The sequence below is a fragment of the Castanea sativa genome, chromosome 6, assembly GCF_040712315.1.
Source record: "Castanea sativa cultivar Marrone di Chiusa Pesio chromosome 6, ASM4071231v1".
In the NCBI taxonomy this organism is placed as follows: domain Eukaryota; kingdom Viridiplantae; phylum Streptophyta; class Magnoliopsida; order Fagales; family Fagaceae; genus Castanea; species Castanea sativa.
This window is the reverse complement of record NC_134018.1, coordinates 59452807-59474764: the sequence shown is the minus strand read 5'-3', so window position 1 is coordinate 59474764 and position 21958 is coordinate 59452807. Positions and strand designations below refer to the sequence as shown.

At 34.7% G+C, this 21958-nt stretch overlaps 1 protein-coding gene and 1 non-coding gene across 2 annotated transcripts; one reads left to right on the top strand and one right to left on the bottom strand.

Moving 5' to 3' along the window:
• Positions 1-1801: 1801 nt before the first annotated feature.
• On the bottom strand, positions 1802-1872 carry TRNAG-CCC (transfer RNA glycine (anticodon CCC)). Its single transcript has one exon. It is a non-coding gene; the product is annotated as a tRNA-Gly (tRNA).
• Positions 1873-12816: 10944 nt separating this feature from the next.
• Positions 12817-13466, top strand: LOC142640959 (uncharacterized). The gene has a single exon (XM_075815300.1). It carries the CDS (start codon positions 12960-12962, stop codon positions 13254-13256), a length of 297 nt encoding a protein of 98 aa, XP_075671415.1. The 5' UTR covers positions 12817-12959; the 3' UTR covers positions 13257-13466.
• The last annotated feature ends 8492 nt before the right edge of the window (positions 13467-21958 follow it).

Genomic DNA, 21958 nt, shown 5'->3' with positions numbered 1-21958 from the left:
TTTAAATCCCAATCAATCATTGGGATTCATGGGATGGATCGTTACTGCTACGGGACATTTCCATAAGATTGAAGAACACGCCATGTTTCAAATTTGAAAGTTCAAGCTTGGATATCAAACTATCAAAGTGAATTTCACCCACAAGAAGCACAAAAAATGGACAGCTAATTGAAAAACATATAAACAATTTTTGCCCTTAATCATATCCACTTGGTAGATTATAAGAAAATACTTAAGCATCAAAGAGTTACTTGTCGATCCAATTCCTGTGACTCTTTACGTGTTCTCCTTTCTCGTTGACTAGTGTTTATGGATGGACTGGGGTCATTCCAATAATCAATTGTATCATTAATCAGTATCTAAATTTGCTTGTTGACAACATCATGAAAATATGAATGATCTTAGCAGAAATCAGGCCTCTAGTTAATTTTTCCTCTAAATGCTTTATACATAGTATTTTTGAACCTTTATAAACAATGTAAAATTTAGGGACAAAACCAGGATTTTGATTAGGAGGGGGGGGGGGGGGGCGGGAGCCAATATGAATATATTTTTTTTAGTGAAAATGCAAATTACTATCCATTTAGCACTAACAAACTATCAACGTGCTAATATGAAATTAGAAAGATGCTAAAACTATTAGAAAATTTTTAACAAAAAGATTACAAATTGATGTGGTAATTAATGTAATTAGTGTCATTTCAACAAATAATCAATTAGTATTTATATATAATTTTTGTAATTGATGACACATCAATTTATAAGACTTATGTAGTAAAATCTATATTATACCTAATATCACTCATTCAGTTAGGAGAATGAATGAGAGTTGAGAGAGGGTAGAGAGCCCTCGACTGAGATTAAAAACAAAAAATGAGTCAATTTCGTACGATGATCGTTTTGGTTTGGTTAAGGGAATAATGTGTTTGGATATCAATCAAATACCATTTCAGGTTTATTTATAACAATAGTTTGGTATAATGTTTTTTTTTTTTTTTGAACTATTATATAATTTGTAAGGCTTTTAAGAGTCTTTAAAAATGATATATCTTTGTTATCCAAAAAAAAATGATATAACCAATAATAACAATTATTTTTTTAACCATTTTTTATAACATAATAATATGTTCCTATTTAGACGTGTATGTCTAAATATATTGAAAAAAAAAATTAGATGCAAAAAGGTAGGGGTTAAAAGCTTAACACGTGTCCTGAAGGTGGTGGAATCAAAACTGTAAAAGACAATGTGTGAAGGGTTATAGAAATTACTTTTATCATTTATTACTCTCACATGAGCTAAGCGGATAAAACAAGAAATGAAAATTAAGTGGACCAAACCAAATCTGTTGAACAAACAAAGAAAAGGACAAAGAAGAAGAAAGAAGAAGACAAAGCAGAAGAGATAAAATTTTGAAGAAGGCAGCTCGGTAAGGAGTGGTCTGATGAATTTTTGTATACTAAAGGGTTTTTTTTCAAAGGTTGGGGGTGGGGGGTGGGGGCCATGGGCCCCCTTGGTCCCAAGGTAGGTCCGTCTCTGTAAAATTGCAAAGTGTATGAACTATGATGAGTGGGATGGCATGTACATGAACTAATCTTTCTTTTTGTTAAGAAAAGGGGAAAAAATTGAAACAAAGTACTTTAATTGATTACTTGGTAGTTCACAAACCTGTCTGTGCCTTACATTCTAAGTTATTGGGCCTATTGGTGGATTTCCTTTCTAGTTCAGATATTTGTTTCCACTTCCTTGGGCCAGAAATGATGTTTCATAATGAGCAAAAAAATAGCAAAAAGAGAAAAGCAATGCGCATCCAGGGAATCGAACCCTGGTCAGTACCGTGGGAGGGTACTATGATACCACTACACCAGATGCGCTTTCTGTTGTTGGTCATTGTGCTTATTTTCAAATAACGGTAATTCTTTTCCAACCGGTTCTATATTTGTCCATGTTGTGGTTGCACTCTAGCGAGTTGGATTTAGTTAACTAAAATAGTCAAGCAAGCTATTGCGCATGCATGAACAATCAATATTTGAAATTTGAGCAATTCTTTATCAAAGTCCAATCAAAACTTAGAAATTCAAATGTTAGTTTATGTGTAATTCTTTATCAAAGTCCAACCAAAACCTTGAAATTCAACCGTTAGTTTATGTTTGGATAGTGCTGAAAAAGCACTCTTCAGCTGCGTCCCATGTTTTCTAGTGGGTCCCGTGCACTATTTACGGGGCTCGCAAGTACTTTTTTCACCAAAAGCAACTTCAAAACTAGGTCCCACAGCACTATTCACACATTTAAAAACTATTTTGCTACAGTATTTTGAGCTTAACACGTATCCTGAAGGTGGTGGAATCAAAACTGTAAAAGACAACGTGTGAAGGGTTATAGAAATTACTTTCATCATTTATTACTCTCACATGAGCTAAGCGGATAAAACAAGAAATGAAAATTAAGTGGACCAAACCAGATCTGTTGAACAAACAAAGAAAAGGATAGAGACGAAGAAAGAAGAAGACAAAGTAGAAGAGATAAAATTTTGAAGAAGGCAGCTCAGTAAGGGGTGGTCTGATGAATTTTTGTATACTAAAGGGTTTTTTTTTTCCAAAGGTTAGGGGGGAGGGCATTGCCCCCCTCGGTCTTAAGGTAGGTCCGTCTCTGTTAATTGAATTACAAATCTTTTAGTACAATGATATCTACTTGATTTAAAAATTTAGTGACTATTAAATTCACAAAATTAACAATTATGATCAAAATTGGATGTTGTCCAATAATTGTAAAGAGAAAATTTGAACAATAATTCTGCTATTAAAGGAGAGCCGACTACACTATTGAATTATAAATCTTTTGGCACGATGATATTTACTTGATTTCAAAGGTTTTTTTTTAAAGAGGAAATCATCCTCAAACTTCATTGAATAGAAATAGAATCAAAATACAAATGATATCCCTCAAAACATTTCGAGCATGTCTAGCTAAAGAATGAGCTACCAAATTGGCACTACGTTTGGCATAGTGAACTTGTGACCATTGTAGATTGTTGAGAAGACAAATCACGTCCTTGAAGATGTGTCCCAATCGAGAGGGCGAGCATTTCTTCGACTTTAGGGAATTTATGACTATCTTGTTATCGCCTTTGACCACCAACTCTGAAAAACCACACTCCAAAGCAAATTCAGCAACTCGGTAGCATGCCAAGATTTCGCTTCCTCGCTGCTAGTCACCGATGGTCCCTTAGTTGATAAGAAAGCCATAACTTCACCTGTCATTTTTGATAGGCCAAAAATGTATTACCATTGTGATAAATTAATTTATTAATTAGCCAAGTTTATTAATTAATCAAATTAATATGCAATATACGTGGCAGCACAAACAAATCACCAACTTAAAATAAAATGCAGCGGTAAATAAATTTGACAAGGTGATTTGTTTTCAAATGGGAAAAACCTCCAAGACAAAAACCCCACTGGGTGATTTTAAGGTCATCACTCCCGAGAATTCACTATTATCACAACAAGTTGTTACAAGTAAAGGAATCCCAGTACCTTATACCAATCTACAGTTGAACCCTTAGCCCAATACCCAATTGGACGTGTTCTGTATTGACAATCTCTCATTTTAATGCATGGCTCCCAATACATGACTAAGCAATAGATGCGTGGATTCCAGTACGCGACTTGATCACCAACTTGAGAAGGATGTTGGCTGCAAAATTCTTCAGATCATCACACCATGAAGATCACGAAGTTACTTGGTCACGAAACCTTATGGTGTACAAACACAGTAGCTTCTTCAAGATGAACTAGGGCAAACTAGGTTTCCAGTCACAATTTGCATGAACAACTCTTTGCTTCACACTTGTGCAACTGTGCTCCTTGTGACAGCCCTTAAAATAATCTTTATATATGTTTAGGGTTATGAAAAAAGAAAGCCTAAACACATACTCATGGATTGGAGTGAAATCAGAACTGAAAATTTGATTTTCATAATTCTTGATAGATACCCTATTTGTAGAGCACATGTTGAGCATCGGGCTTCAACAGCTTTTTAAACCTTGATAGATACTAACTGTCAAGCTAGCTATCGAGTTTTAAAATCCAACATTTCATCACTTGATTCTTGGACAAACTTGCATGGCTTTAACACTTGAACTTGAAACTTTGTTCCTTAAAGTATTAAACACATCCTAGATCTACCCAAATACAAGCAAAGTGCGTTTTGTCAAAGGATTAGCCAATACATGATGACATATGTTCCTAACATGAAACACATATGCCCTAACAATCTCCTCCTTTGGCAATCCGTGACAAAATCACAACAAACAAATGAACATATGAGAGAAGTCATAAATCACTCAACTCATACTCACTTGTTGAATACAATAAAATCTATCCTAACACAAACTCTTGAAAAACTTTTCAATAAGAGAATTCATGGCAAGAAAGACTTTAACAACCTGTATTTTTGAAACACTTTAAACAAAACTCATCAAGGCATCTTAGTGTGAAACAGAAATAAAAGATTTCATACAATATATAAGAAACATGTGTATAAAGAGAGAAAAGAAACAACACACGTAGAGATAGGTGAAGAAGACATACATCATATATATATATATATATATATATATATCAAAGATAAGCACAATGTATGTAAACATGGTCACAAGACCGGTGTACAAGAAGAAGAAGCTAAAAGAAGCTCCTACAACAACAAGGAGGTAAACACTCCCCCTAACAAGATGAAACACAACTCCCTTTTACAAGGACATGTATTTCTCCCCCTAACATATAGAATCTTAAAACGAAATCACATATTCTCCCTTTTTTTGTCATGATTGACAAAGAGTATAAGAAACTAGAAAGCTTCACCCGAGATACATAAAGATGATCAAGAGTGATCAAGGGAGCACAAGGAATCCATTTAAATATATGAATGTAATGAAACAAAATGCTATGGATACAAAGAAAAATGAAATGCATGCTAGGGTATCTCGATCGATCAAGAGGTGTCAAGAATCTATCGAGAAGAAGCCAACCTCGATAAATCGAGAATCTGTCAAGGATCTATCAGCCAGACAGAAAGTTTCTTAATAGATCGAGAATTTGTTGAAAAGCTATCAAGATTTCTATAAAAAGAAGCTGAAGAGCTCAATAGATGGCCAAACTGTCGAGAGGTGTCCAGCAACTGTCGAGATTGCTTAAAAAACAGTTTTTCAAAGAAGAGAAAAACACAGACATAAATGCAATCAAGCATGCTACTTAACCAAGGATCCAAACAACATTTTAAGCTCTAAAAAATCATTTCTCAACAAAAAAAATGTTAAGCACATAGATCCATAAACACACACATGCACACACACACACGCACACACACAACAGGTCTAACTAATTTTATTTTTCAAAAACAAGTCAAGACAGTACACTAACACAAGTATACCTTGTGATGGCCAAATCACATTATACCTACACATATATCAAAAGTAGTAAAGAATATTGCGTGTCATGTGTGAAAAACATCATAAGATTACATAAGTGTCTACATGTTATGACGATTTGAAATATGAGTAAATCAGTTTAACTCACACATGATCATAACTATTTGATGGAGACTATCACCTTCGAGGTACATCCTATAACTCCCACATCTCCTAGAATACATGATTGTAATCATATTTTAAAACATTTTGATTCTTTTTGCTTTAATTTTTCTTTGCATATTTTCTTTTAAGCATATCATGCATAGGCATATAAAAGAGAGAAAATAAATACCCAATTTTGTTAAGTTTTTGACATTGCACTTTTGCTATGCCGAAGCATACCGATGTTATTTCATGATTGTTGGGCAACAGTGGTGAGATAGTTATTTATGTCTTTCTCTTAGGATTTTTTAGTCATTTTCGTCAAAAAGAGTGATACGAGTATTAAGTACAAGAGATAACTTAATCTTACTCATTACAAACAAAAGTCATAAAGCTCACTTGTTTAATTGTGCATAGAGATGCTCATCTAAGTTATAAGAGATATAAAGTTTAGAAGACTTTGTTTCATTGACCATTCAATGTACACAAGTACCAATATACACAAACACACACCGTTTTTGTATTTTTCTGATTTTTTTAAAATTTTATTTTGAAAGGAGAACAAAATAAAAACTAAACAACCAAACAAAAACAGACAAACAACATGAAGGCATGAAAGATAAATGCAAATGCATGAAAGCATGATTCCAAAAGCAGATAAGAAACCAAGCAAAGAGAGTCCTACTTTAGATAGAAAGAATTAAAGCAAATGACAATAGAAAAAACAATTAAGTCTTAGGCTCCTTTTTCACCCACATAGCACGAGTTTTTGGCCGTGAAGATAAAAAGACACGTGTCCTAGTATGTCTACTAAAGGACATAGAAGAATTAAGATTCTCCTAAAATTGAGTTAAAAAGTTCAAGACTTTTAATAACTCTCTAAACAAAGGTACAAGTCTTTGAGAGGAAACCTTTGACCGTTTGGACACTTACTTTTGAGGATACAGCTTAAAGCAATTAGGACGAGTGTGTTTAAAAAAACCACAATGGTGACAAACATGAGCAGTTTTAGAGCTACTCGGCTTCCTAGAAGGAGGTCTAACCTTAGAGGTTGATAGAGACCTCAACTTCGTACAATTTGACCTAATATGACCAACAATATGACAATAATGACAAATGGGGACAAATTCAGATTTTTCTTTCAACCTAGGAGGAGTTTTAGATATAGGTTTAGAAATTTCAGCGTTAACATCAAAATTTTTACCTTTGTCTATCCTAGCAATATTAGCCTTCAACTCTTCATTATTCCTTTTAAATGGGGGAATGTAAAAATCTTTTTCTTTTGAGTTAGACTCAACAACAATTTTGACACTAGTTAAATTTTTAACTTCAGTTTTAAATTCAACTAGTTACTCTTTCAAACTCTTAATTTTGTCCAACTGAGATGAAATTTGATTGTTAAAATTCTCATTCAAATTATTGGCTTCATCCAATTTTGCAATCAAATCATCTTTTTCAAGTTTGACCTTTTAAAATTTAACTTTTAATTTTGTAGAACATTCAAGAGATTTCATACAAAAATTATAAAGCTTGCAATAGGCATCTAGAATATCATCATTATCATTCAACACAAGATCATGCAAATCAAAAAAATAAAGAGTTTCCATGACAACAAAGGTCAATGGATCACACAGCAAAGATTAACCCTAATCAGAGTGTGTCTGCTCTGATACCACTTGATAGGCCAAAAATGTATTGACCCCTTGTGATAAATTAATTGATTAATTAGCCAAGTTTATTAATTAATTAAATTAATATGCAGTGTACGTGGCAGCACAAACAAATCACCAACTTAAAATAAAATGCAAAAGAAAATAAATTTGACAAGGTGACTTGTTTTCGAATAGGGAAAACCTCCAAGTTAAAAACTCTACCGTGTGATTTTAAGGTCACCACTCCCGAGAATTCACTATTATCACAACAAGCTGTTACAAGTAAAGGAATCATAGTATCTTATACCAACCTACAGTTAAACCCTTACCCCAATACCCAATTAGACTTGTTCTGTAGTGACAATCTCTCCTTTTAATGCACGGCTCCCAGTACGTGACTAACCAATAGATGTGCGGATCCCAGTACGCAACTTGATCACCAACTTGAGAAGGATGTTGGCTACAAAATTCTTCAGTTCATCACACGATGAAGATCACAAATTTACTTGGTCACAAAACCCTACAGTGTACAAACACAATAGCTTCTTCAAGATGAACTAGGGCAAAGTAGATTTCCGGTCACAATTTGCATAAACAACTCTTTGCTTCACACTTGTGCAACTGTGCTCATTGTAACGGCCCTTAAAATAATCCTTATATATGTTTAGGGTTATGAGAAAAGAAAGCCTAAACACATATTCACGGATTGGAGTGAAATCAGAACTGAAAATCTGATTTTCATAATTCTCGATAGATACCCTATCTGTCGAGCAACTGTCGAGCTTCGAGCTTCAAGCTTCAAGCTTCAAGCTTTTCAAACCTCAATAGATACTAGCTGTCGAGCTTTAAAATCCAGCACTTTATCACTTGATTCTTGGACAAACTTGCATGGCTTTAACAGTTGAACTTGAAACCTTGTTCCTTGAAGTATTAAATACATCCTAGATCTACCCAAATACAAGTAAAGTATATTTTGTCAAAGGATTAGCCAATACATGATGACATATGTTCCTAATATGAAACAAATATGTCCTAACAATTTTGTATAATAGCGCCAATCCCTGAAGTTACTTGGTCCATGAATATTGCTGCGTCGAAGTTGAGCTTGAAGCGAGATAGTGGGGGTGAGTACCAGCTGGTCGGGTCAGTCATATTTGAATTTTTGGAAAGCTGATTGTTGGCTCTCCAAAACTCCTCCATAAAATCCTTAGCTCTCTTGTTCAATACCTTAGGTCCCTACAACTATTCACCGTATATCACAATATTCCATTGGTGCCAAATGAACCATGCTTGAACCGAAAACAATTCTAGCTCGTCAAATGGAAGTCAATTTATTAACTCATCCATTAACTGTAGCATGTCGGCTTGGCCTCCAGAGCATTTTTGCAGGTGTGTAAAGCACCCAGCCCAAACATCCTGTGCCACTCCGCAAGTCCATAGTGCATGATATTCGGTTTCAGGATGATTCTTGCAAACTTCACAATAATTATCCTGGTTGATTTGTTTCTGTGCTAGGTTTACTCGGGTGGGAAGGATGTTACGGCAAGCTCGCCAACCATATACTTTGACCTTATTTGGTATCTTTAACTTCCACAAAATTTTCCACACGTTGCCTCCAAATACTCCATTAGAGCTCTTTGCCCACTCCTCTTTTGCCAGCTGCCTCGCTACATTAGACCCTGATCTCATTGAGTACTCACCATTTTTGTTGTGAAGCCAAAACATGGAATCTGGGATATCTTCGGCTAAGGGGCACCCGCAAAATTGCTTTAGCATCTTCTCGATTGAAGTTCTGCAGAATAAGATCTCTATCCCACGACTGTAAGTCTGAATCTATTTGCTCAGAGACCATCATCTCCTCATTGATATTTAGTGATGTATACAAGACTTTATTTGTGGGGTGGTTGGGGATCCAATTATCCTTGAGAATCCGAATAAAGCTCCATTACCAACTCTCCAGCATAAACCCCTCTGTAGAATCAGTTTGGCTACCACGATGCTCTTCCATAAAAAAGAGCTATTAGGTGAGTCGGTGGCCTCCCAAAAATGACATCTTGGAAAATACCGGGCCTTGAAGCATTGAAACAACAGGGACTCTTGATCTTGCATCAATCTCTAGCCTAGTTTTGCTAACATAGCTAGATTGAATTGTCTTAAATCCTTGAAGTCAATCCGACCCTCAGATTTTGGTATAGTTAGCTTATCCCAACTTAACCAATAAATCTTCCTCTCGTTCCCAACTTGGCTCCACCAAAACCGAGCACACATGGACTGAAGTTCTTCACACATCTTTATAGTTAGTTGAAACACTCCCATCGTATATATAGGAATAGATTGTGCTACTGCTTTGATCAGTATTTCCTTCCTCGCTATTGATAATAATTTTCCTTTCCACCCCTGAAATTTTTTCCAAATTCAATCTTTAAGAAAAGAAAAGGTATGGTATTTCTGCCATCCAACCAATGTCGGTTAGCCTAAGTGAGACTTAAACTAGTCCACTTCCTTCACCCCCAATAGTGCCTTGATCGTATCTCTATGTTGGGTCGAGGTATAGGACATGGCAAAACAGGTTAGAATTTTCTGACCTGACCTGAACCTGATTATTTTAACCCAAAGCAAAAATGGGTTGACTCGTGACCTGGCTTTTTTTTTTGCGGGTCAACTCGATCCGATCCGATCCGAATAACCCGTGACTTGCCGGTTAAAAAAAATTCGCTAAACAAATATTTAAACTACGTCCTGATATTAGGTGCATAAAGTACAAAGCACCAGAACCAAACCGATAGTCAATAAATTACAAGACAAGACAATAGTTTTAGCCTTCACATGCAATTTGACTATTTGAGGGCTTCACAACCAATAAAGCTACAGCTCCACTGCCTCCACAGACATGACATGAGAGAATGAGACAAGACTTAGAAAATACAACACAACCATTAAAAAAAAGAAAAAAAAAATCTAATTCAATTGACTAGCTTAGCTGTAGTCCAAAGCCAAAGGCACAATTCACAAACATGAAAGAGTGAAACACACGTGACAACCACATCCACAAGGACCAAAGCGGAAAAACTTCCTCAGTGGGTTAGTTCCTCACTCCCTCTACTCTTGTCTCTTGTGTTGCGCCTCTGCCCTTCTTTTCACACTTCCTCACTTTTTCAGTTTCAAGCTTGCGCCTCTCAACCTCTACACTTTCAGCTTTTCTCCGCCTTTACCCTCTACTCTTTTCTCTCTGTGACTATGCCTCTACTTTTTCTTTTTTTTTTAATCTTCTCTTCTTAGTTCTTTCAATCCTTAAATCTTCAAACCAATCTTTCTCTTTCTTAGCATATATGCTCGGATGCTCCACACTCCACTGCTTTGCTTTCTCACTTCTCTGTCTCTCGCCACCCACAGGCCACACAACCTAGATCTCGCCACCTGTTGACCCATTTAAGAGGAGCACATCCACAAATCATTAACTATGGTGAAGGTAAGTTAAATCATTTTCATCATTCTCTTAAATCTCTAAATGTTTTTAGTTTTTGGATTGATTTTTTAATATCATGATTTAGCAATAGTAATATAGTATACTACTCTGCTAACATTATATTTAATTGTTTGTGTGTTTGATTGTTGAAAAAATTGAAAATGTCATTGACTTATTGTCATTTGGATGAATGTCTTATGTAGTTATGTTCACAATTTTTTTAGATGTTTTAAATAGACTAGAATTTTAATTATATATTTTGCTTTGATAATTAGAGTACAACAGGTTTTTCGGCTGTAAATTTGGAAAGTGATAATGATGCTGTAATTATAGATACTTCTACTAATCCTTTACCATCTTTAAGAGTTAATTCAAAATCAAAGGTTAAGAAACCAAAAAGAGTTTTAGGGAAAAAAAAAAGGAAAAAACAACACACTTCTTCAATTTGGACTGAATTTGTGAAATTGCCTACTAATGAAGAAGGGTTAAGTATGGCTATTTGTCAATGGTGTGGGAAATTTTTTTTGTCGGATAGTCATAATGGAACATCAAACTTGCATCACTGATAATTGAAATGCTTAAAACAAAATGAAGTAAAAGAAGATGGTGAAGAAGAGGGTAGGGTGTTACAAGACAAGATAATTAAAGAGAGCTCTTGGTGGAAAGCGAATTACAATCGGTTTCCAGAGCTCTCTTTAATGGCACGGGATCTCATGAGCATTCCAATAACCACTGTTACTTTTGAATCAAGTTTTAGCATTGGAAAAAAAAATTCTTACTCCATATCGATCACGTCTTTTACCTGAAAATGTGGAAGCTACGTTGTGTATTAAAAGTTAGCTATATGGATTTGAAGGTAATTTAATTTATTTATAGTCATAATTATACAATTTTAATTCTTTATTGATTTGCTTTCATGGTACCTTAAGTTATATTAAAATATTGTATTGTAGATAAAGATGCTGACGAAATTGGCCGACTTGAGCTATAATTTGCAAGAATGAATATTTGCAGTGCTGAATTTGGTACCAAGGTTGAGTAGATTGACATTGAGGTGTAATTCTTATAAAATATTTACTTATTCTTCTTTACTTAATATGTTATGTTTATGTTTAAATCTTTTTTTGGTTTAGTTTATCTTTCTAAGTAATCTAACTTTACTATTATTTTAAATGCAACAGGAACATGTGTACTTAAGAAGGCCGATAACTTGATATGGTCCATGACATGTATTTTTTTTTCTTTTGTGGGAATGATATTATTAGTAATGTAAACTTGTACTTTTTACAAGTTTACAAGTTTGCTATCATGTGTGTGAATGTAGAAGCAAACTCTGGCTTACTAACAAACTCTGGCTTGCTATCATGTGTGTGAATGAATTGTACAACCATAAATCAAAATGAATGAATGGAGGATCTAGAGACCAAGCACACAAATTGTGCTTTTGATGAGTTCACATCAGCACTGTAGTGTCCTTTGGCTTTGGTGAGGAGCAAGGGAAATCTCAATTCTTTAATATTAGTGTACAATGCATGTGCATGTTATACATGTTGGAAAATTACTAAATTGGATATATACATCAGCTGGTTAGACTCCATTATAGTTTGTCATTCTTTACTTGCCACCTTCATTTTCTCTTCCCACTATAAACAGATCAAAGATTATACCAAGATTAGCTTCTAGAAAGCTAAAACAAGAGTTGCACCAAATTTGGATATCAAGTGTTTAGTGGTAATTGGTAATAGTATCACCAGTGAGAATCTAATCACAATTAAGAAACTCATAAACAATTGATAGATTGCATCTGTTTAAAACTAAAATAAAAACTTGTTTAAAAAATATGGATAAACCCGACCCAACCCGAGGTTCAATTGACCCATAAACCTGATTAACCCAAGACATAACCTGTCGTTTTTACCACGTTTAGCCACGAAAGTAACAATTGCCACCAAAATTGAACTTTGCCAATAATTGATGGGCCTTCTTTTTTTTTCTTTTTCTTTTTTTGTGGAGAATCTTGATGGGCCAAATTGGTATTTCACAATTTGACCAATTCACAAAAAAAAAAAAAAAAAAAACTATATATATTTGCAGCTTCCAGTCACTGATTAAAAAAAAAAAAAAAGCATTGGTCGGTTATATTTTGCAAATCAATTCTCACACAAAGATTCTACTCTCTCTCTTTCTCAGCCTCTGACAAATTCGCAAGAAAGAAAAAGAAAAAGCAAAAAAGCAAAAGCAAAAGCAAAAGCAAAAGCAAAAGAGCTAGTGATGGAGAAAGAGAACAACAACGAAAACAATAGCAGCAGCAACAACACCTGGAGCATGTTAACGTGCGAGAAGCTGGACATGGTGGCAAACTGGGTGGGGTCCAACGTGGCCTCCGCCTTCTTCGCCTCCTTGGAACGCTGTTCCTGCATCAACCTCAGCACCACCGACCTCGACGACAACGACACCGCCGACGACGAGTCCCACGATCTCCCTCTCATCTTCTCCAACGACAGCCACAGCCACAGCCACAACCCCAATCCTAAACCCAACCCCATCGTCGCTGCCGTTTCCAATTAGCTCTCACTCACGCACTCGATTCTCTCTCTCTCTCTCTCTTTATACATATAGGGGTTTGTTCATTGTTTCTTTTTACTTCTTGTTTTTCACCGAATTTCAATTCTGGGTTTCATTTCTTCTCTGTCAATATGGATTGTACTTATACGTACGCACGCTTCTATTATAGAAAGATTATAAAAAACATATATATATGGGGTTTCGATTTGGTGCGATCTGTGTGATGATTGATTGATTGATTGTTTGTGTTTGACTTTGTCGAATTGGATTGGGAATTTTGAGATCTTACGAATTGTGGGTTGACTCTCAATCTATGTGAGTTGGATTATTATGACTTGAATTCCTTTGTTTGATTGTGGATTTTTTATTCTTCTCCATTTGGGTTTGTGGATTTTGTGATGTTGGAATTTACTGTGGGCTTGAATTCTACTGCAGCTGCATTTTTTTTTTTTTAGTTTAGTTCAGTATTTCTTGTAAGCTATTTTTGTGTGAATGATTTTTTCTTTTTTGTGTGTTTCCTTTGAGGAATTGAAATCGATTTGTTACTAATAAAATGCAATTTGCTTCTGATGCTGGGTTTAGAATCTAGCGGTTTTCTCCTTTCTGTTGCTTCTTTTTGGGGGAAACTTGCAGTTCTATGACATTTGTGTTGGCCACCTATGTTTTGGGTCCTAGTTATTCTTCAAAGGTTGAGTCTTGCATTAGATATTTGGTTCTTTATGGGGAATGCGTGACTGAATAATACCCTTGACATTTGATTATGTATTGTAATTGGCTTTCCCTTCTCCTCTTTGGTTACCGTAGTGAGTGATCTTCTCCAATTGCATTTGTTCCCTGTCATTGTAACCCCTGAAGGGTAGCACAACCAACCTTGGATCACGTCTTGTGAAGTGTAGGTCCTTAGGGACAAAACTTGCATGCAAAATGAAGAATCCATGATTTTATATGTCCCATTTTTAGCTTTGTTTTCCATGGTATACATCTTTAACATATTTTCTAATAATTCCATGAATCCATAACGATAATGTAAATGAACTTATGAATATATGCATACATATGCCATTTTAATCTTGATATATGGATCCATGGAATTATTGGAAGTCAATGATGACTTGCCAATTGAGCTAGGCACCTCCTTCCCTTATAAGCAATTGAGTTTTGTGTATTGTACTGCTTTTAACCTGGTCCATGGAAGACAATGATGACTTGCCAAATGAGCTAGGCACCTCCTTCCCCGTATAAGTAATTGAGTTTTGTGTATTGTACTGCTTTTAACCTGGTCAAACCCTGGATCCATAACCATAATGTAAATGAAACTATGAATATATGCATACATCTGCCGTTTTAATGTTGATAAATTGATCCATGGAATTATTGGAAGTCAATGATGACTTGCCAATTGAGCTAGGCACCTTCTTCCTTTATAAGTGCTAAGTGGAGGGTGAGGTCGTGAGTTTAAGGCTCATCGGCTGCGTGTGTTTTTTACCAATAAAAAAAAAATGGAAGTAGATGATGATTTACTTCTACTTATTCAATATGGCTGGGCTAGAAAGCTTTTGACCTTGTTATCCTCTTCAAATGGAAAAACAGAGAAAGAAAGTTAAGAAACTAACAGGTCATGTACTCTTGTAGTTAAGTTGGTTTTGATTTTACCTCTTTTCTCTTGTCTGGCCCCTAAAGCAATGAAACTTCTGGTATTGTTGCTTTTCCTGGCCATTACAAAACTAAAGTACATTTCCTTAGATGTGGTACATTAGGTTTCCCAATTAAATTCAAACATATAGCTTTCTTGAATTTAATTTTCCTTGAGAAAGATAACAATGTTTATATTGTATTGATCAATGGCCATGTGTTTGATTTTAATTGGGGAATCTAATGCACAACACCTAAGGTAATAATCCTAAGTTTTACCCTTTTTATTTATGTATTGAGCTAAAGTGTTGAATCTTAAGAGTCATAAGACTCATTACAAGTAGAAATTTATATGTAATGTGGGCATTTTTCTAATGTGGCATTGAGCTCAAACATTGACATTTTTCATGGATAGAGCAGCCTATGCATGTTACTCTATAGACTTGAAATGATTATCACTGTCTTGATAAGTTTATGTGAGGTGTAACGTAGCCAGAATCTGTAGTGGCATTAAGAGGAAGAAAAGGTTCTCTGGAAGGGAGCTTTTCTCCTCAGTCCTGAGAGGAATTTGTTCACTTACATATTATATGGATATTTACATGGTGTTCTGCAGCATGATGGATTCTAGGTATACACAGAGGAATATGGAACTTACTTTCCATCTGTATTGGGGATGAAGAATATATGCTTTCTTTGTATAATTGACAAAGAATATATCAGAATTGAAGCTTTTTTCTAGTATGATGTGGCTTGAGTTTCATGTGATGTTTAGTCAATTTCTGAGACCCTTCTCTGTTGAGAGTCTAACACGGGGGATTTATTTCCCCTCTAAAACTACGCAACACACAGAAAAATGGTTTTCTATGCATGAGCACAAATTGCTTAACCCGTTGAACATGAATACCCCTAAATTACTTGACAATTAGTTTTGGTGGGTGGCGTCACTTGTCCACAGGTTTCACTGGCTAGAGATGAGTTTAAAGTTTCACTGGCTAGAGATGAGTTTAAAGGGTTCTATAGAAAGGTTCCTACATTGTTTAAAAAATATCTAGAATTGGTTGGGAAATAGTGTTGGATGCAAATGTGGATTGAAATCTTGACATTAAATGGTAATTTGTTAGGCTCAGTGGCTTGTCATGGTGGTGTTCGAGTTATTCAAATTTAAACCAATGGTCTTAGCTGCAAGTGCAACATCTGACAAATTTGATAAAATGCTTTCATATTCCGTCCATGTTCCTTGTAAAAGCCAGTGCTCCATCCTACTCCTTACCTAGAGCCCTGACATTGTAATGTTTGAAGAACTCAAGACAATCTGATAAAAAAAGCATTGCATATGCCAATAAAAATGTTTTCCATACCAGTAAAAAACAATGGGCTGCGCAAGATTTTACCACTGCTTTTAAACTGAAGCAAATGTATTTATGGGCTTTTGTTATACAACAGTCAACACATGATTGCTTTAACGGTACTGTAACTACAAAAAAAGTGTCATCTACAACTGAAAACAAGTAGAAAAAGGAAAATGAAAGCCCACATACATTTAAGTGTCACAAGTAAACTCACTTTGCAGATAAAAATAAACCGGCAAAGTCTGAACGTCGCAGCGGCTGTATACTACGGCTTGCGACACATATATTTTCCCGTTTACAACTAGATATGATTGTGAAAGCAGAAACAGCAACATCAACATCAACATCAATCTAGCTACGCAAAAATCACTTATCTTTATGGTCTCTCCAGCAAATGAGCATCAAGATGCAGCGGCGGATGATGTACAGTCTTGCTCGCTTCTCTTTCAAAACCCCACTTGAACTTTGAACTTTGCATCGTCTCCTCAGCCGAAAAGCCTGCCATCCCATGCTCCTTAATAATATTCTCCCCCACCTCTCTCTCTCTCTCACTCTCTCTCACAGTTGCTTTTTTACAAAAGAACTTATTATTATTATTATTAGTAGAACATCAAAAAGAAAAGCAAACCTTAATAATCACTTGTGGGTCCCTCTTTCATTGACTGGTCCTCGCTTCCTTTTTTTCTTAATACTATTTACAGAGAGAAATTTGTGGCAGGAGGTTACAGTAGTTAGTTACATTGTTTTGTCTTTGCATGAGTGCTGCTAGGTTTATACATTACTGCCTTAATTTGATTGAGGTTGGCGTTAGGAATGTTGTGGCATCCTTAGAAGCTCTGCTGAGGACTTGAGAACCAGGTTTCAGCTTTCATATGCTGCCTGTTGGCTACACTGTTTCAGCATTTGGGGAGGAGTCTATGGTCTATACTTAATTTATTACTTTAGATACCTCTTTGTTGTTATTATAGTATGCTGATGAGGTCATTAATCAGTGAAGAAGTCTTTTGGTGTCAATCTTCATTATCATCTACTTTGGAAGTACATGAAGATGGTGACTGGTGAGGGCTGCCTTGTTGTGTAATCAGGATCTAACAAAAGGGTTGTCATTTTTTTAGCCTAATCGTTATCCATCCAATGCTAGTATTCATTCGTTCTCTGTTTCAGCCGAAGCAGAAAAAATTATTTTATGAGACCATCTTATACCACAACTTTTACACTTACAACATATGAGTTTCACAAGTGGTGAGTGTTATGTGATGAAGACACACTTTATTGATTCAATAAATTATTTTTAATTCATTCTCTTCTTTTGCATTAAGTAGAAAAAAATTATTTTATGAGACTGCATTATAGAATGCTTTACATATGATATGTAAGTTGCACAGATAGTGTGGGGCTCACCAAATGTGAGAAGAACCGTCCATGAGATAGTCTCATAAAATACTTACTTTTTTAGAACTTTGATTATCCCATAAAAGTAGAATTTGAATTTCCTTTCAAGTTGTTCTTATTGGATCCAAAGAAAAATGAAAATGTGGCAACTTATGGGCTCATGGATTACTATTAGGTCTATTAGTGTTAGCTAATTTCATGTCAGATACTTTCTTAGTAATTTGCAAAATTTTCATGTATTGAACTTCATTTGAGTTGTAATTGCATTGATACAAGAGGATCAAGAGTTAAAGTTGGTATTGCAACAACATGTATCGCGCTCAAACAAAATCTCATTGTTAGGAAAATTTCAATCGAGTTTAATAGATTTCAAAAATTAGTTAGGTAGAATGTTTCGCTTGAAATTTGATTGAGTAAGGTGGCACTTAAGAAAAACTTGTTAGCCTTTTTCTTCGTTGTTCTCAAATCCAATTGCACCTCTTTAGTGTCTCATAAAGCCATGAAATCTCACCCTAATTCAAAGTAGAGAAGAGAGATTACCCATTCCATTGTAGAGAAACTCATAGTAGTTTTTATACCTTCACCCTCTCCAAATTTCGTTACACATTGAGAGGAGATCAAATCCAACACTCCCATTTAACCTTGTGAGCCATGGATTGAGTGATTGGTGCTAGAAATCACAAAGGTTATCTCTAAAGCTTACATACACCATGAATCCAAAAACTTGGTGAATGTGTGTGCTCGTAAAGTGTGATTAATACAATGTCATACCATGAATGAAAACAAAAATCATATGCATTAATTCCAATTCAGATACATCCAATATATTAGTGGTCAGTAATACTATAATGGTCTACATAATCCCAAACTCTTAACATGAGACACATAAGTATCTTGAAATTTAGGCCTTGTCTGAGAATCTACAAGACAGTACCATATAGCTCGTAGAGATATGTTTGAGGTCTAGTTCTTAATTAACGACCATATGTTGTATGTAGTGATAATATGATATCAATGTATTTGGTAATTCAATGATATTTGGGATCCTTAGTATAGACAATAGCTGTCATACTACTACAATATATGGTCACAAGATTATCAGCATGTGTGACCATATGTTAATGCTAGAAAAAATTTCCTCAACCAAGTTGCCTCCTACATTACTATTGAGCATGTTATATTCTTTGCCTCCATAGTGGATAGATCAATCCATGGTTGCTCTGTACTAATCTCACTGAGCAAAAATGCTTAGCTCAGTGTGAATTTATGCTTAGCTAGATCACTACTCTAATCAATATCACTATAACCAAATAAGCACAAATCTCCATTTTGATAACCGAGAGTGAAAGCTACTATTCCTTTGAGGTATCAGTGTATATTGTTTGATCAATTTCAATGAGCAAGTTTGGGATTTGATAGAAAGCTAGTGGCATATCCAAAGATATAATATACATCGAGTTCGAGTTTAGTACACATCATAGCGCATATTAGACTACCCAAAACACTAGAATATTTAACACCCGTCTCTTACCTTTTTTTTTTACTTTAGTTTTGGGACATATTTCTTGGTTTAAGGTTTTGCCTTTATAAATAAAAGTGTTAATGGGTTTGCAGTTATGCATTTTTGAGACGTTTTAAAATCTTCTTAATGTAAGTCTGTTGAGACAAACTAAGAATTTTCTTTGAAAGACCTCACAAATCTCCAAGAATATAATCTGCTTCACCTATATCCCTTGTCTCAAAAGGAAAGGACACTTACCATTTAGTGCTGACAATAATGTCAGTGTCATTTTACTGTCAATGTTCTTCTTTGATCATTGTAAACCTATTAGAAATAATACCTCAATGGAATCCTAGATACCATTGCTCAAATGATTGTTTAAATAACCTATTAGAAATCATAGCTTAATGTAATTTCCTAGATACCGTTGCTCAAATAATTGTTTAAATAGATCGTATAAACATCAAACTTTATGCTCCTGTCCTTTGGCCATGAAGGCACTCAATTGACCCATCTATATATATATATATAGCTAATCTAGTTTTACATTGAGAAATGCAATTTTGACATCCAATTGGATAATTCTAAATTCCAAATACACGGCAATGATAACAGTTAGGCAGATCAAGGAAAATCTAATTATTGGAGAGAGAGTTTCATTGTAGTCAATACATTCTGTCACAAGGTGTGCCTTATACCTCTCAATTGAGCCCTCCACCTTAGTCTTACCTTTAAAACCATTTGTTTGCAATGGTTTTGTGTCCTTTGGAAGATCAACGAAATTCTAGAGTACTGGATTAGTCTTCATATACCCTAACTCTTCTTTCACGACTTTTATTCGCTCATTATTGAGAGGGGATGTGATTAGGAGCATTCATGAAATTGCTTGAACTGCACCAAACCGACCAAAATTGCCCACAAAATGGAGTAATTGTATCGCACAACAAGTAGAGGTGAAAAAATGTGTAGTACAGTGCAGTTTGCGGTTCAATGTTAAGAGCACCACACTGCAACCATATATATATATTTGTAGTATATATGAAAATTGACCAAACCGCACTATGAACACCCTTAGATCCGATAGTCTCATATAGTAATGAGAAGGGATGTGATAACCTCATAATATACTTCGGCTTATCCAATAGCAGTGCCACATTCAACCTAGGGGGTTTGAACCCCTTGACGTGGAAAATATTTTTTATATATAATTTTTTAATATTTTTTTTACCTCCTTAAAATTAAAATTTGAACACACCTATAAAGAAAGCTCAGCTACAAATCTATTCAACACCGACTTTTATCTTATCTTCTTCAAATAGAAGAGTAATGCTATAATAAAAATTAAAAAAAAAAAAAAATTCACACATGTTGAATTTTTTACCTTTCACTAACAACTTGCTAGATTAGTAGGTGTCAAATTTTTTGTCAAAACTTTTTTGACTCTAGACTTTCTCTAAACAAGAAGAAAAGACCAACAAAAAAAATTCTTAATTGAGTAATGCTATCTACAAAAGAAAAAATAATCTTAATAAATTACAAAAACTAATAAATTATCAAAGTTGAGTTGAATAGTTATATAAAATATTTGTAAATAGTAAAGAAAAAAACTAATCAATAATAAATTAAAGTATTCCTACCGTGATTGCTATAGTGTAAATAAGATTTTGAGCAATGGAATATATAAAGAATGAGTTACGCAATTGAATAGGATATTAGTAGATGAATGATTGCTTGGTAGTGTAAATTAAAATAGATGTAGTTAGAAGCATTGATAATGAAACTATCATGCAATGATTTTAAAATATAAAACCTTTTTTTTAGAAAAACACACACACATATATATACATAGGAGAAGGGGGATGAGATAAGGGAATACACTCACACGCCAACACCAAAACTGCATGCAGCAGTTAGTGTTGCGGAGCAAGTGTAAAACTTCATGTAATTGTGTGCGTGTCTATGTGTGTTTGAGTGTGCACGCGTGCATGTATTTCAGTGATATTGATATATTCAAGCTCTCTTTTTTATTAAATTTTGTATAATTCAAGCTTTAATAATGCTGTAAAAATATTTCTAGAACTGCCACTTAATGTGACAAAACTATTATCATGTGTAACCTTGTTATTAATAGAGGAACCAAATCCACATAAAAAAAAAAAAAAAAAGTATAGATGCCTTGGAATTTTCCTTTAGTGATACGACTATGATGTTTAATTTCCTTTAAGTTTTTGTTAAATTAAGAATGCCCTAAGGACACGTTACGCAATATTCATGAAAATACACTCTCTCTCTCTCTCTCTCTCTCTCTCTCTCTATATATATATATATAGGGACAAAAATAAGTAAAATTTAGTATAACTCTTCTGCAGTAAGCTTTGCTGCACTTGTTCTATTCTTAAATTAAGCTCAAAACCCTACCAAATTGCTCTAACAAAAGGCTATAGCAATAAGAAATGTTCAAATGAATCCTTTCCTTTTAATTATCTTCTGCATTTGTAATAATAACTTTGGCTTTGTCTATCACCTTTTCTTCATCAAGTTTTACCATATTCTTACCGTGTATGACATTTTTCACCTACTGTTTAAATTTTTATTAAGCTGATAATTAATTTTAACCATTCTACTATAAGACAATCAAATGCTATTGCCTGTAGAGCTTTGGGAAATTGCAAGGGCACATCCTGCAATTCAATCCACAAGTTCATGCATTGCTTGGCAACATTTTGCTCACGTTGCACATCAATAATTATTTTAGTATATGCAGATGTTTTTGTCTCGGCCCTGTGAATTCTTATTCCACCTTGATTTTGAATAATTTCTTCATCATGACC